Here is a 15630-nt window from a genome sequence, read left to right on the forward strand (position 1 = left end):
AAGACAACAATTAAGATATAATTTTGACAGGGAGCTGCAGTCCTGCTTTCCTCCTTGACCAGGAAGAGTTTACAACAGAGTGACTTGATGGCTTCGCTGAATTTCTCCTTTGTACATGTTTGTTAATCCTCAAATTATCTTCAGTATTTGTGTCTTTCCCTATAGTAGCAAATAAATATATTGTAATTTTTGCAGTATTTTTCTAGAATGTCTTAAAAAAATAATAATCTGAAACCACCAGGCAGGACAGCAGTTTCTATTGTTGCTGCATGCAGCTCTTTTATTTTAATTTGTCTTTACAGAAATGTGAAGCATCTTCACAATAATTGTACAAAAACATCTCCAGTTGGCTGTCTACAGTGCATACCAGAAGAACATGTCACAAAATTAGGTCTCAGAGAGGGAAAGAAGTGATTTTTATCTGCCATGGCTGATAAAAACCCATGCACGAGCTGACCTTGAGAGATGACAGGTCCCTCACTCGGGAAATAAAAACATGTTTATATAGGCTGAAGTAAAAAGGGGGTTAACAGGAGATAAATATATCCTAACATTTGTTTGAATACTTGGTTTTGCTTTAATGCATGATATATGGATTTAGTCCATATTTAGAGGATGAAGCTGTTAGTGGACGTGTAACATGCAACGGGGTCGTTTGCCAGTAAACCTGAAATACCGCACCCACCCGGCTCTCGCCTATTTCTGTGTTCCCAGGGCCTTTTGTGTCCGCGTCAAAGCACAAATATTTCCTTTAGAAAGCTACATTTTTCTAAGTTTATTCCCTAACACTGGGAGCAATAGCAGGGCATTTCCTCTCCCACAGAAGCTGCAGGAGGGCTGAGCTGCACGTGCTCTGGGGTGCCCACGGTGCTCCAGGGACCCCGGGTGGCCCCAGGATTTAGGATTGCTTTCTGACACCCCAGGTGGGGTAAAACCCCCACATCCGCAGCCAGCCACAGCACGTGCTCTGCGTTTGGTTATCGTTTCCAGCTGGCCTTTCTCCAAAACTGTGCCACCTGTGACAACCTGCAGGGACTGGGCTGGCTGTTCCCAGGCTTATCCCTTGGAACATGGTCATGAATAGTTAAGCCATCTTTTTTTTTGCTAGTTAAACTGGAAAAAAAAATGAGAATAACCACCTGATTTATATATATATATACACACACACACACACACACATATATATATTTTATATATACACATATATATATAACATGTGTGTGTATATATATATTTGTATTGTGGTGAGTTATGGCTTAGCCACTGGGTTTAAGCAAAACTGGCATGCCATCACACCGTGCACCCTACCTCCTGCTTCTTGCTGCTTCTGCAGCACCCGCCGCACACCAGAGCACGCAAACCCACTGAAGAGTGCAACTTCATCAGTGCTTGCTCCTCTACGACAGCCCTTTTATAAGCAGAAACAACTCTTTTTGATGCATCAGTGTTTCCAGGACCGTTACAAAAATAAATATTCTTGTTTTTACATTAGTATTGTAACCGAGTCTAAAGAATTAGAAAAAAATTAAACATTTGTTCTCTGACTTGCATTGACCACAGTTAAGTATCTACAGGATTTTTTTTTTTTAAACATCTCATTAGAATGTCAGCTATAAATTTACACCATAGAAATAACGTATGCAAAATGAGTAGGATTTATACACGCAGCTTTTTCTCTTTAAATACAGTATTTATACATTAAACAGAAGCATTGGTGGCACACAGGCACAGTGAGGGCGGCTGTCTCGGCACACTCACGAAGCCCCTGCAGCCTCCCCCGCCGTGCTAGGAGGGTTTAAGGAGGGTTGATGTGGCTGAACCTGGGGCCGTGGGGCTGCGGATGACCCACACAGCTCTGCTGAGCCGACCAGGGGGGCGTTTGGCCCCGCACACACCGCAGCCGGACACAGGACGGTCCCTTCGAGGGGGGTCAGCACGTGGAGCATCACATCACCCACGTCGTGTTTTGGTTTCGTAGCTCTGCTTTGCTCTGCTGTCCCCAGGGGCTAAGCAGGGCTGGAAACTCTTCGGGCTCTTCCCTAGGCTCACCCAACCGCACCACTTCTGGCGGTAGCAGAGCATCGCGAGGCTGACGTGGCGCAGCCCCCTCGTGCTTCTGTCCCCCAGCTGCTCTCGCCGTTCAGCCTGCAAAACCTTTTTCTTTTTCAGATTTTTTGGCATGACAAGGTACAAACAGAAATAAATAAAACGTGTCTGCCAGAGCCAACAAGATAAAAAAAAAAAGTTAAAAACAAACAAATAAAAAAAAGTAAAAAGCATCAGAAATGGTTCTGTTTGTGCCCATGTCTAAGCGCAGGGGAAGGGGCAGGGCTGCCTGGCTGCAGGTTGTGCAGGGCCTCATGGCCAGCAAACCAGCAAAAATTAGGATTACAAAAAGCCCAAGCCCAGAGCCCGTCCAACCATCAGCATGCAGAAGTCCTATTGACTACCAGCTGGCCTTTTTTTTTTTTTTTTTTTTTTCCTCCTCCCAAAGACCTCCAACAGCTTGCACAGAACTGGAATTTTTCCTCCTTTTTCAGGTGCCACAAAGGTCTGTCCAGTCTCAACCCACTTTGCGAGGTGCCGCAGTTTTTATCAGGTTTTTGTAAACAGCTTTTATTTTGTGTCATGGAGAAGGACTGGCAGATGGTAACGGCAAAAGCCCACCCACCTGGCAGCGACTGGGATGCTGCCGGGATGGCATGGCCACATTGTGCTTTACAGGCTTCTCATCCAAAAAAAAAAAAAAATTAAAAAAAAAAAAAAATCACATTTAAGTTTTAACATATGAATGTAAAAGTATATAAAGTTACCAACTCGGTTATTTACTTGGCAGTCAAAGAAAACCTTTACACGTCAACATTGTAAAGTGTGCAAAAATAGATGGAAAATACATCTCGTGTTCTGCTGCAGAGGTCTGTGCCGCTCAGCCGGGGCGGGCGGGCGGCAGCGCGGTGCCGCGGCGAGGCCGGGCTGTGCGTCCACGCACCGCCACCGCGGGCAGGAGCCGCTGGCATGCGGGGTCTGGGTACAAACAGCACTGCGAGAACCTGGGAATGGGGGCAAGGGGAAGGGGCAGCATGGGGACACATCCCTGCCCTCGGTGCCTTTGGTGCTGAGCCCCAGGAGCAGTGGCCGGTGCCAGCATCACGCACCCTGCCAAGAGCCACCGCGACACCCGGCGTGGCAGCCGCTGGAGCCAGTGTTTGGCTACGCCTGGGCACATGCGACAAGGCCCGTGGCAGACGTCTGGCACAGCTTTGGGTCCGTTTTTGTCTTTTTGGTGTGGTTTGGTTTCTGGAGATGCCGCCAGAGCGCTGCAGGGGGCTGCAACGTCCTCCCCAGCGCCTCCGCGCAGCTCCCGGCAGCACCCAGCAAGCCGACAGGGGGAACACCGGGGTGAAAGAGCCACATTTTGGGTATCCCTCAGGGATGTCTGGCAAAAGAGGAGCAGGATGAGCACAGGGTGGCTTCTCTTGTACCAACCGTGCCCCAAAAATTGCAAACGACCTGCATCCTCCTGCTGAGCAGCCTCAGTTGTGGTTTCTGACACATCCCACCAGCACCAGCGAAGACGTTCTCACTAGTTGCGGTATTCATACAAAATGTTAAAAACACCCACGCGGGTGACTGCCAGCTGGCCGTCTGTCCGTCTGTCCCGTCCCTCCGGGGCATTTCTCAGCCAGGCTGGGCATCGCCCGGCTCCAGCGCGGGGCAGCAGCCTTCCTTCCTTCCTTCCCTTCCCTTCCTTTCCCTTCCTTTCCCTTCGCCCCCAAGCCCCGGGGGTGTGCTCAGAGCTGGGTCTCGTCCCGCGTCTCGGGGTTGCAGGGGCCCAGCTTGTTGCTGCAGCTGCTCTTGCGGCTGTGCCCGTCGTTGGCCACGTGCGCCAGCGGGTCCGAGCGGATCAGGTACCTGCGGGGCAGAAACCGGGCGCGCTGCAGGGCTGCACCTCAGCCCCGTGCGTGGAGACCCCAATTTGGGGGTTGGACTGGGGGTTGGTGGGTGGCACCTACACGATGTCGTTGAGCTCCAGCCGCGTGTCCGGGGGAGGATTGATCAGGACGTAGGACAAGGTGTTCTGGTGGTCGTTCATCTCGTCTGCCAGGGGAGGGAAGGGGATGGTAGGGTGAGCGGGGCCGGCACCGTGCCCTGGTGGGCGTGCCAATGGGCACCCCGATGGATGCCCCAGTGGACATCCCAGTGGACACCCCAGAGGACAACCTGACAGCCCCGGCTCCCACAGCCCCCTGCAGCATCCCCAGCCCAGCGGGGTCACAGCCGGTCCCCAGGACAGCACGTGGGTCCCTTTGCAGGGCCGTGCCACTGCGCCTGGCGAGCACCACGAATACTGACACCACCTCCTCCTGTGCCCCACAGCCACTCCCCAGCCAGGGGACTCGCAGACTCTTCACTTAAAAATCCCCCCCCAAAAGAAATAAGTAAAGGTGTCTTACCTTGTTTTAGTGCAAAAAAAGGAAAGACGTTAGTTTTGCCGCGTTAAGTACAGTGCAACGCCTCCAAGCACCTGCTCAGGGCACCTCAACCACCCCCCCCCCCCGCCCAGGGCCACGACAACGGTTTGCCACCTCCTTCCCTCGCTGAACTGCTGAATTTATCACCCTCCAGCAAGAGCGCTAAGCTCAGCCATCGCTCCCTGCTCCTGCCCGGGGGACACCGCTGCCGTGGCGCCTCCCAGCCACCGATGCCCTTCGGGGACGGCCCTAAGGCACGAAGCTGCCGCGACGCCAGCCCGAGCACGCGGGGCCCTTCGCTACCAAACAAGATCATGGGGGGGTGGGGGGGTGGAGCAGGCACCAGGGAGGGGCAGGGGACACAAGTAGCAGCGGGAGCACAGCGAGGGCGTGCGATGGACAGGACGAAGGGGATGGCGGGGGACAGACGGGCGCGGGGGGTGGCGGGATGAGCGCGGCGGGACACGGGCTCGCTGCAAGGCTGCTCATCGGGACGCCGGCACGGGTGGCTCTGCGTGACCCCCCCCCCCCCACCCCACCCCGAGCAGCACTGGGGGAGCAGTGGGACACATTGAGCTCCATGGGGGCGCGTGCTCGGTGGTGCACGGTGGGCGAGGAGCAGCTTGGGTCCAGGCTGAAACCTCCAGCACAGGGTGGGCAGGGGGATGTGGGAAGGGTCTGTGCATGGACCCCCGCCTCCCCCCCCCCGCTTTTTGCTGCTCACCCCCTCCCCAGGGGCCACCTTTGCTGCTCTCATCGGTCCCACCACCGCTGAGAGCCCTCGGCCGTCCCAGTGCTCAGCCTTACAGCGAGGCGGGGACGGGGAATGGCGACGCTGGGGCGCACACAGAGCGCGGGACCCACGGGGTGCGCCGTGACGGGGGTCCCCAGGGCACCGCAGGTTCTCCTGCGCCATGGAAGCACCTTTTCCTTTCCCCCCCCCCCCCCATGCAGCGCTGCCAAACCCACCATGTATATTGCCACAGTGTCCCTTGCACCCAGGCAGGGCTCAGCCCATCGGCACCCTCAGGTAGGTTTTTTTTTTTTGGGGGGGGGTGGGGGGATCTGCAGCTCCTGCTCCCACGCTAGCGATGCGCCCACTGCAGACGGGTGCTGGTGGGGGTGGCTCCCGGTGGGCTCCCGGTGCCAGGACCCCGCAGCACGGCTCACGGAGCCAAAACGCTGCCGAGGGAGGGGGAAAAAGCAGCGAGGTCTGAGCTCCGCAGAGCAGCTGGCAATATACCGAGTTGGAGCGGGGCTTCCATGAGCCACGGCTGGGCTGGGTCTCTGGTGATGGACGCGGTTGATAGGAAAATGCCAACTTTTCACCTTAAGCGTGGGCTAGCGAAGCCTAAAATATGGATCGATTGGGCTGTGGCTGACCTCTAGGCTCTCCTGAGCCCCGCTGCACGAAGCCGTGTGCCGAGCATGAGACCCGCAGTGCCGAGCCGCCCACGGCAGGGCTGGGACCACACGGCTGCCCTGCGACCTTTCCCTCCCAGCCCCGAGCTGGGCCTGGGGTGACTGCTGGGACATGTGGGCTGCCAAGCACGGTGTTCTCCCAAACACAAACCTGGGATGAAGCAGGGCTTTCCAAACCCTACAGAGCCATGGAGCTCAGAGCGAGATGCAGGCAGCACGGAGGCGAGCGGCCGCACTCTGCTGTCCTGCTCCATCCCCAGCGCACGTGGCGCTGGTTTGCCCACCAGGAGCCCAAAATCCCCTCCTAGAAATGCCTCTGGTTTTACAGATCAACACCAACTTGCAGAGCAATGCAAGGAGGTGGCTGTTAATGACAGCTGCAGGCTGTGACTTCCTTGCAAGAATTCGGCTAGGGAAGTTGTGCTGTTTGTCTCCTGACTTCACAGAGCCTTGCATCTGCCCCGCAGCTGCAGGACGGTCTTTGGTTTTCCACCTCCACCCAACAAATGAGTGTGTGAAAGGCTCGAATATCTAAGGTGAAAAACGGCAAGGGTGTGGATTGGGCTTAGCTGGCATGATCTTGTTGGACGCTGTACGCCGTGAGTCACGCGTGACTCCCAGGGAAAGAGCATTACCTTGCAAATATCCCAGGTTTACCCGATTCATCACATCACTGGCTGTTAAATTTGCTACATCCTCTACAGAACATACAGGGAAAGGCACAGACATAAACAGAGAGAGAGAGAGAGGTCAGCAAGCCATGATTCGGCAAATATTAGAGACGAGCTCCTGCACTTCAGCAATTAAATGAGCAAAAGACCAAGGCAGGGGAGAGCAGGCACAGCAAGGTGTTCTTCCAAAACACCACGGCGTCCAGGCTGGCAGGCGACACGTCATGTCCCTGCGCTGTCCCGGGGTGACCGGGGAGCTTTCCATCCCCACCGATGGCCCTTCCCTGCCGTGCTCTCTGCGGGGCCGGGGGTGCTGGAGCTGCGTGGAGCTGCCCGCCTGCAGCAGCGTTTCAGGCAGCGAGTGCCATCAGCCGTGCTGCAGGCCCTGAAGCAGAGCCGAAGGGAGCTGGGAGGCTCCCGGGATGAGCCGCAGGAGCTCCGGGGACCAGTTAGGGACACAGAGAGGCGAATGCTACGCTGCGAGCTGCACGCGGCCCTGTCCCCACTGCTCCCACAGGCCCCGTGTCCAGCAGCCCTGGGGTGGGGAGGCGCCCAGCGCTCAGCACCCAGTGCCCAGCACCCAGTGCCCAGCACCCAGCGCTGCAGAGCCCCGCAGTCATTCACGTTGCCTGCAGGCTGCAAGGATCAGCCAGCGGCAGGCAGCAAAACCCCAGGGGGGCCCCGGGTCGGCGCCGTGCGCGGGGGCCTGGCCGTGGCGATGGAAGCTCGTCCAGCATGGAGCAGACAGGCAGCAGCACAGGATGGCTCGAAGGAAAGAGAGGACAAAACGAACCAAGAAAGCCGTGGGGTGCGGGCTTTGTCGGGACCGGGGGCCGGGGACCCGCCCGGGGAGGCAGACAGGCTCCAGCAGCGGTGCTGGGCGGCAGACCCCACGAGGAAGGCGGCTGCACAGAGGGACCCTGCGCACTGACGACACCACGAAGCCGCACGCACAGCGACACACACGGCGGTCACACGCAATGAAGCAAAGCCCTCGGCCCTGCCGCTACCGAAACCCCCTCTGCGGACGCTTGATGAAGGATGAGGAGCCAACACCGACACCAGGGCCTTGCACCAGCCCACCGGGGGTCACTTCTCCCTGTGGCGCTACGGGGTGGGACTCTTGGGTTTTGCTGATATAAGGGCAGTGGGTTTGGTGTCTCCTTAACGCCATTTCTGCCGGGCCAAACGCTGAGCCAACCTGGGCTCTGTGTTACAGGCTGCCCAGTGACCCCCCATCCATCCGCAGGCTCAGATCCCCACTGGGGCTGTCCTGGGAATGGTGGTCACTGCCCGGAGCAGCGCGGGACGTGCAGGAGGAAAGCTGGCAGCTGACCAGAAGTGCGCCCACCCCAAGGGACAGGACTGCAAATGGAGACGGGCCCCAGCGTCATCCATGGGGCTCGGGCACGCTGGAGTTACCTGCAGAGCCCACGGGGCGCGTTGCTGCAGGGAAGCGCGACCGAGCGGCACTTACCGTACCCGGTGGTGGGCAGGCCCAGGTGCTTCATGCGGTTTTTGACGAGCTCCGACAGCTCCTGCCTCTCCGAGCGTCGGTACAGGCTGAGCCGCTGCTGGCTGATCCACTCGGCCGTCTTGCTGGAGTGCTTGTTGCCCTTCCTGCTCAGCCGGCGCGCCCACTGCATGCTCTTGCGCCGCAGCAGCGGGTGCTCGGACTGGTCGCTGGAGCACGAGTTCCTGTGGTGGCTCGTCTTGATGCCCCAGTGCTCCTTCACGTCCTTCGTGTCCTCGCAGTCCTCAACATTGATGGAGATCTGTGACTGGAAGCCCGGCAGGTGACGGGGGGAGCAGGGTGACGGAGCACCCAGGGGCACGTGCGGGGGCTGCTGCCTCCCGGCCCACCCCGCACCACGGGACCCGTCCTCGGGACGGAGCCTGCCTCGGGAACGGCTGCTTTTTAGCACCCTGGCCATGTAAGAAGAGCCAGTCCTGTCTCTTGACAGGGTAGGACGTCTCCGGTGGGCTGGGATCCCACCTCCATGCTCCTCCAGCACATCACCTCCGTGCTGCTAAAGCTGCATGGGCAGCAGGTGTGGGGTAAGCACTCCAGAACACCATCGGCCATGGGGCATAATGGGTGCCTGCTAGCTAATCTCCACTAGCACAATTCTCTCTTTGCTGCCCAAGTGGCAGAATTGCCCTCGTCCTCCTCTCCGACATCTTGCAGCAGATGCGCTGCCACATCTGACACAGAAAGCCCCGCTGATAAGCACTAATTTTCGAATAAAGTGGATTAAAGCACCTCTAAGAACGAACAGGATCGCATTTAATTAAATGTCAGCATCCAGCTCCCTGCAGCTGCTTCTACAAAGCTCAAAACCAAAGGTATTCACAGCGGGGCCAGGCTCGCTCCTGCTCCCTGTGCTGTGTAATTACACCTCCCGGCTGCCGGGGCCGTGCCGGAGCCGCAGGAGGGGCTCAAGGTGAGGGGGGCTCCAGGTGCACACAAACCAGCCCCAACATCGCCCACGGAGCAGCGCCTGTGCTGCGGGGGGCCTGGCAGAGGAGCTGATAATCCCAAGGGAATTCCCCACCACCGACCTAGCACCCAAAGACTGGGAGCAAATGGTACTCACCTGCGTTCTGATGTCGTGGGGCTGCAATTGGGGAAAAAAGAGGGGAAAGACGGGTCAGCACAGGAAATGGGCATCCCCAGTGTGCAGCATCCCCTGGCCCCTGGGAATTTAATGACATGATGTGCTGGATTGCTGATAAAGGCCACCCCTGCTCGCCTGCAGGCACTTCTTTGAGATGCTTCTCTCCCAGATATAAGCATTTGCACAGAGCCCCAGGAGCCAGGAAACGCCCCCAAGTTGTGGATGAGGCCGGGAACACCCCCAGCCCCTTCCTGCGTCCGCTGCCCCTTGCCTCAGAGGTGGCGAACATGTGCGACTCCGTGCGGTAGATGCCAATGGGAATCTCTGCGCTGGAGGAGCAGAGCTTCTGGAAGAGGCGGCCGTACGTCCGGATCCACAGGTCGTCCTCCGTGATCTTCATCTGAGCAGCAGAGCACAAACAGCGACCGCCGTCAGCGCCTGGGGCTGCGTCTGGGCTTCCCCCAGGCACAGAGATGCCAGACCCGAAAGGAAGCCTCAAAAAGATCAGGGGCAGCTCCCGTCCGAAAGGAGGACGTACGGCTGTGGGGCTTGGGACATGGCTCAGAGGTGGACATGGCCGTGTTAGGAGGTGGTTGGACTTGGGGATCTTACGGGTCCATTTCAACCTAAATGATCCTGTGGTTGTATGACTTTGGGGGCTCTGGGAGCCCTGAGATTGCCCACACGCGATGCTGGGAGCAATGAGCTGCCCCGTTCTGCTCCATTTTGCCCCCCACCCCGCTCCCCCAGAAGGGGACCCCCCAATGCCTGCATGCACAGCCTTGGCGCCTACCGCGCAGAGGTAGCCGGAGCCCGGCGTGGTATCAAGGCCCAGCAGCAGCCTGGTGATGGTGATCATGTAGTCCTTCACGAACGACTGCGGGGAGACATTTGGGCAGGAAGGTGGGGAAAAGGTTTGCAGGGGCACTCGCAGGGGGACGCGCTGCCCCCCGCCGCCGGGCTCCCGCGGCGCTCACCTGGTAGAGCAGCGTGTCCAGCATGCTGATGCTGAAGACCCGGCCGGCCGCGAAGGGCAGGCGGAACATGAAGGCCAGGTTGGAGCCGTTCTCGCGCTCTTTCTGGAAGCAGAAGGGGTCTGGGGAGCGCCCTTGGTGCGATTTTGTTCCCGTCCTCCCAGGGCATTTAGAGTAGCAAAACCCCACGGCCTCCCCCACATGTGGTGCGAATGGGAGGACACCAGCTGAGCATCTCTGGGGGTGCCAGCAGGGAGGTGGGGAAGCATCCCTCACGCTGGGTGAAAGAGGGATTTTTCTCCATGGAAACGTGTGAGACATCATCATCGGTTTGGTTTTTTTCGGACACAGGCTGGATGTGGCGCTATGATGTGCCTCAGTGTGTGGTTTAGGGGCATTTCCCCGTTGCCAGAAGACCTCAGCACAGTCACTGCGCTGCAGTCAGAGCCCAGAGGCCACTGCTCAGCATCCCTGCACCCAGCACTGCCTTCCCAGGAAGTGAAGCCCTTCCCTTACCTTTTCTAGCTTGGAAAGGGCTAACGAGTAACTGTCCTTCGCTCTGAACTGCATGAACCTCATGTTGGAGGGGTGGGTCAGCTCCGTGATGATGCTGAGGCTGGGAAAGAGCCTGCGATGGGAAGAGACCTGTGGTCCAGCGGCCGCCTCAGAAGCGAGGGACTGCCTGCATGTACAGCCTGAGGAAAAACCAAACCTCCCCCATGCCCTTCTGAGATCAGAAATAGTGGGATAGATTTGTGTCTTCCCCGTGCTGCTGTGACCTCTCCCTGCAGCACCTGCACCCCCTGGGCTCGGCCGTGACTGCCCACCCCACCTGAACATGGTCTGGACGTTGACGATCGTCTTGGCATCGGCCATGTAGTCCTCCTCCGCGCTCATCGTGCTCTCCTTGTCCACCACCACCAGGTTGTCGGCGTAGATGATGCCGCACTGCAGCAAGCTGTCCAGGCTGGGCAGTCCCCAAAGAGAAGAGCGCGGGGTCAGCCCTTGGGAAGGACACAGGGAGGCAGCGCGCTGCGACGCGCACCCAGCCGCCTCCTCGCCACCAGCGCCCAGCTACCGGCCGTGCTCCACAACCCGAGAAACCCACGACGGGGTCAGCTCTGTGGCAGCTGACCCATGGGACGGGAGGGTGAGGGGCTGGGGGCACATCTCCCCCCCAGCATGCAGGTGTCAGGACTGGGTAAATGCAGTGCCTTTAGACAGCAATGCAATTAACAACGGCCACGGGCAGAAACACCTACTTATCGATCGTGCCTTCCATGTAGTAAACCATGGGGAAACAGCAGATGGCTTCCAGAAAGTGGTGCTCTGGCCTGCAGGGAGAGCAACAGAAAGCAATGGGGTCAGCAGCTGCATGGAGTAAGGGGCCACGCACAGCACCGCGCACAGCACCGTGCACAGCAGTGTCCCCACCACCGGCCGAGGGGCACCCTGGCGGTGCCGCTGCCTCCCCTGCCCCATCCCCACGCAGTGTGAAATGCCCCCGGTACTACAGGGAAGGGCTCGGTGCAATGGAAAGCATCTGCGGAGAAGTACTTGCTTGTTGTCCAGAAGCAACACAATCGGGTTTAACTCTTTGCGGGACCGGTAGTACGCACGAAGGGGGACAATGAAGTTATACAGTCCGTTGCCAGCCGTCTCTGCCGACACGATGATCAGCTTGTTCTTAAACCCATAGGCCTTGGCGTCTTCGAAGCTGTTGTGCTTGCAGCCCTGCGGGGAGGGGAGGCAGCTCGGGGACCCGTGGCAGCCCCCGGCCATCACCCGCCTCGGCCCCAGCGCTGCCGCTCACCTTGTCCAGCCTCAGGCAGCAGAACGGGGCCTTCTCTGGTAAAAGGTGGCACAGGGTTGGGGAGCTCCCGATGTAGGGGGAGTTCGGTGGGTAGCCTTTCACGTACCTGCAGCAGAGAGAAATTGCAGCACTGTAAGGACACAGGGGGAGTTTCCCATGAATACAGCACTCAGACCTTTGGAAAAACCTTTAAAGTCACAGACCCAGAACTCATACACACCACTGGCAAATGTTTTGCAAAACTCTCCTGCATCAGATAGAAATGTCTAAAAAGACACATACTTAGGAACGATTTTTGTTATGCAAAGGGTCCTGAGATTGCAAATAGGCAATGTTCCCAGGACAGGCAGAGAACACAGCAGGTAGGAGCAGCAAGCATGGCTCAAGGGAGACAAGACAGTGAACTCCAGGAGAGGAGGGGGACGCTAAGCCATACAAAGAAGCAAAGACCTCAAGGCCCATTTTTAGATTTGCTTTCGGTTAACAGCTGTTAAGAAATCACAATTTGCATTTCTGATCGGACCAGAAGCAGCAATTTTCATTTAAAGATGGGCACAAATTAAAAAGCGTCCGTGCCTCTCTGCAACGAGGGACGGCGCGACCGAACGCGGGCAACTCACTCCACCACCGCTGAGCCCTCCTCATCCGACTGCGTCATCTCGTCTTCCGACTGGTCGCTGAGCAGGTCGCAGGGCAGCAGGGACGAGGTGTCGGCCAGCTCGAGGACGGGCGCGATGCTGGGCCTGCGGTTGCCCGAGCCGTTCTCCGCCGGCAGCGCCAGCTTGCTGCTGTTGGCGGGGCGGCACTCGGTGTTCTGCAGGTCCATGGCCACTGTACCTGGACGCGGCGGGGAAGGAAGCACAGCGCGCTCTATGAGGAGGGGAAGGAGCTGAGACAGCAAAGCATTGAGCCCGTCAGCCCTGGGGGGACCAAGCACCCCACCCAACCACGACCTTCAATATGGACCAGAGAGGCTGGATGCCCCCATGCTCCAGCACCTCCTAAAAACCAGATGTATTTATGGATTATTAATCATGGCCATCAAGGTTTTGGCCTCAGTTGGAAACCCCAGCCAAGGCTGTCATCTGAATCTTCACCGAATAGTTACTTTCAGATGGGTGTGAAAGCCGGGAGCTCCACAGCAAGCCAAGCACGGGGCTGGGTGCCCTCCTCCCCCAGCAGCCGTGGGGCTGGACCCGCTCGCACTTGGGCAATTTCTCTCTCATTGCACTTTCTGAAAAAGTCCCTCTGCGAACAAGCCACCTAACGAGAACATTGACGAGCGCTGCTCAGCAAAGTGCTCTGTGGCTTGCTGTGGGATAATCAGGCAAATTGCTGCTCATGAATATAAATGCATAAATTATTTGCCTGAAGTACAATGTGCTATTGCAGCTCAGCCTCTCCGGACAACCCCACAACTTGGTCTTCCCAGCTGCAGGCTGGGAGCAATGACTCATGGCATTTTTTATTTGAGAAACTGCACCACTCGCTGCAGAGCAAACCACGCTGCTCATCGGGTTGTGAATCATAAACATGATTTAAGAGGAGGCCAACAGCATTCATTCTTCCAGCCAGGACGTGGGGGATTTCTGCAGACAAATATCCTTAATGGCAATGGGTATCACGAGCTCTAATGGTGATTTTTGGGCTTGCTGAGAGCACCCAGGATGCGAGGAGCAGGGACCTGTGTGTATTTTGCTGGTGGGGTGATCTGGGAGGGGGTGGAGAAGGGGGCCCCGTGGACTCACCCATGCTGGCGATGATGCTGTGCACGGGCAGGCGGGACGGGCCGTCGTAGGTGCCCCTGCCCGCAAAGCCCTTCTTCTTCTGCTTCTCCTCCTGCTTGAAGATGAAGGCAGAGTTCTCCTCCTTGGTGATGTTGATGTAGAAGCAGGTGTCGGACGCGGCCATGATGTGCCGCGGGCCGGGGTTCAGCAGGATGCTCTTGTTCTCCTCCCTCCGGATGCCGATCAGGCAGACGCCGTACCTGTGATGGAAGCGTGGTGCGGACGTTCAAAGCCAGAGAAAAGCCTCTCCAAGGGCCTCGTCCCTGCAGAAGGGACCTCAAAGCACCCTCCAGCCCCAGTGCTGCTCCCAGCACCTTGTCCCTGACCCCAGCTCTGCCTGCCACCCCCCCAGTCCTCACTTCTTGTGTGCGTGGAAGGCGGCGTAGGTGAAGCTTTTCCCCTCGTACTCCATGAAGAACTTGCTGTCGCCCATGCGGATGTGGTAGACCTCATTGCCTGAGCAGCGCCCGTACATCCTCTGCCACTGCTCTGGGGACTCCTGGCCCTCCCTGCAAGCACAGAGCTGCGTGCCGGGATGGGGCCGCAGCCGGCACAGCACCATCCTGCTCCGCAGGAGCACCCAGGGGTGCTGAGGCTGCCACCCGGTCCAACAGCGGGGAGGTGGCGGTGATGAGCTGTCAGCACTTCCAGGCTGAGGCTGAGCTCATTTAGATCTCTGACTTTAAGTGCCTTTTTATTTAATGAGGGCTCCCAGGGGAGTGGCGGAGGCAGGGCTGAGAGCCAGTGTTGGCAAACAGCTCAGAGCATGGGGCGAGAAGCTCTGGGAAGGATGTTTTGTAACTCTTTGATTTCACTTTAACAAAGCACAGCAAGTCCTGGCTCGGCTAAGGGGCAAGGGGCCCGCGCCAGGGCCCACCTAGCTGCTTCCAGCTGCACTTTATACAAACCCGCAAAACAACCTGCAGGCTCCAGCCTTGCAGTTTGTAAATCAAGCTTCCTGCCAGCAGGATCAGCTCAGTACAAACAAGATGTTTTACTCCTGGCCTCCAGCAAGGCAATCTGCACAGGAACAACCAGGCTGTGCGCCCCGGGCTGCCGCCGAAGGCAGTGCCCCCAGTACCTCCCACCACTAATCTCTGGCTGGAAGAAGACGACTCTGGGCTGCGACTCAGGTGGTATTTTGCCAAGATAGGAGCCCCGGGGGTGCAGACACGGCGCTGCCTGTGCCGTGGGTGCCCGGTCACCCCCACCCCACATGGGCAGCACTCACTGGCCTCGGGAGGTGTGCACCAGCAGCGTGATGAGCGTGGAGGTGGCGGGGCAGACGCAGTTAAGCGCCAGCATGGCGTACTTGCACTCCTCCTCGCAGACGACGTGATCTGCAAGGAAGAGGAGTTAGGGTTAGGGTTAGGGCACCGGCTGCCTCTGCTTGCATTGCTTGGAGATTTCGGGGCAGCAAACCCAAGCAGCCCGCGGTGCCTTGTGCCGTGCCGAGGAGGGCAGAGAGGTGCCGGGGTCTGAAAAGTACACTGTGGTGGTGGAAGGGGACAGGGGAACATGCTGGCCCTGCAGACGGGATGGGGACCCACGGCCCTCCCTCCATACACCTCCCTCCCTCCTCTACTCTGAACCCCTGGTCTGCAAACCCACCCCTCGGTGGGCTCTGAGGATATGGGATGCCCCCTGGAAGCATCAGCTGGTCCTAAAATCATCCAGCTCATGGAGGACAGCCCCGCAGACTCACCGGCAAACTTCACGTGAAACTTGTTCTCCGGCTTTAAGATCTGAACATAGAGAGGGCAGTTTGGAGCAAAATCTTTCACAGCCCAGGCTCTCAGGATGGTTTGGTGGTCCTAACAGAAGAGCAAAGCACAGGCTAGCTCCTGGCAGCCTATTTCCCCCAGCACTTCTG

At 57.9% G+C, this 15630-nt stretch overlaps 1 protein-coding gene across 8 annotated transcripts in view; it reads right to left on the reverse strand.

Moving 5' to 3' along the window:
• Window positions 1–1196: 1196 nt before the first annotated feature.
• KCNT1 (potassium sodium-activated channel subfamily T member 1) overlaps window positions 1197–15630 on the reverse strand; it is a 68354-nt gene continuing 53920 nt past the window's right edge. For 3 of the 8 annotated variants that reach the window (XM_040531204.1, XM_040531197.1, XM_040531201.1), the window contains 18 exons: window positions 15463–15571; window positions 14989–15097; window positions 14117–14266; window positions 13719–13957; window positions 12591–12807; window positions 11971–12076; window positions 11719–11891; window positions 11420–11491; window positions 10990–11124; window positions 10674–10785; window positions 10161–10262; window positions 9977–10060; window positions 9455–9583; window positions 9163–9183; window positions 8043–8346; window positions 6530–6592; window positions 4014–4098; window positions 1197–3912 (listed from right to left, as the gene is read on the reverse strand). In XM_040531204.1, the coding sequence (XP_040387138.1) occupies window positions 3792–3912; window positions 4014–4098; window positions 6530–6592; window positions 8043–8346; window positions 9163–9183; window positions 9455–9583; window positions 9977–10060; window positions 10161–10262; window positions 10674–10785; window positions 10990–11124; window positions 11420–11491; window positions 11719–11891; window positions 11971–12076; window positions 12591–12807; window positions 13719–13957; window positions 14117–14266; window positions 14989–15097; window positions 15463–15571 (2331 nt within the window). In that variant the 3' untranslated portion in view covers window positions 1197–3791. The remainder of the gene's footprint in view (window positions 3913–4013; window positions 4099–6529; window positions 6593–8042; window positions 8347–9162; window positions 9184–9454; window positions 9584–9976; window positions 10061–10160; window positions 10263–10673; window positions 10786–10989; window positions 11125–11419; window positions 11492–11718; window positions 11892–11970; window positions 12077–12590; window positions 12808–13718; window positions 13958–14116; window positions 14267–14988; window positions 15098–15462; window positions 15572–15630) is intronic. The other 5 variants (XM_040531205.1, XM_040531202.1, XM_040531200.1 and 2 more) reach the window with 4 other exon arrangements.

The sequence above is a fragment of the Cygnus olor genome, chromosome 19 (assembly GCF_009769625.2).
Source record: "Cygnus olor isolate bCygOlo1 chromosome 19, bCygOlo1.pri.v2, whole genome shotgun sequence".
Taxonomy (NCBI): domain Eukaryota; kingdom Metazoa; phylum Chordata; class Aves; order Anseriformes; family Anatidae; genus Cygnus; species Cygnus olor.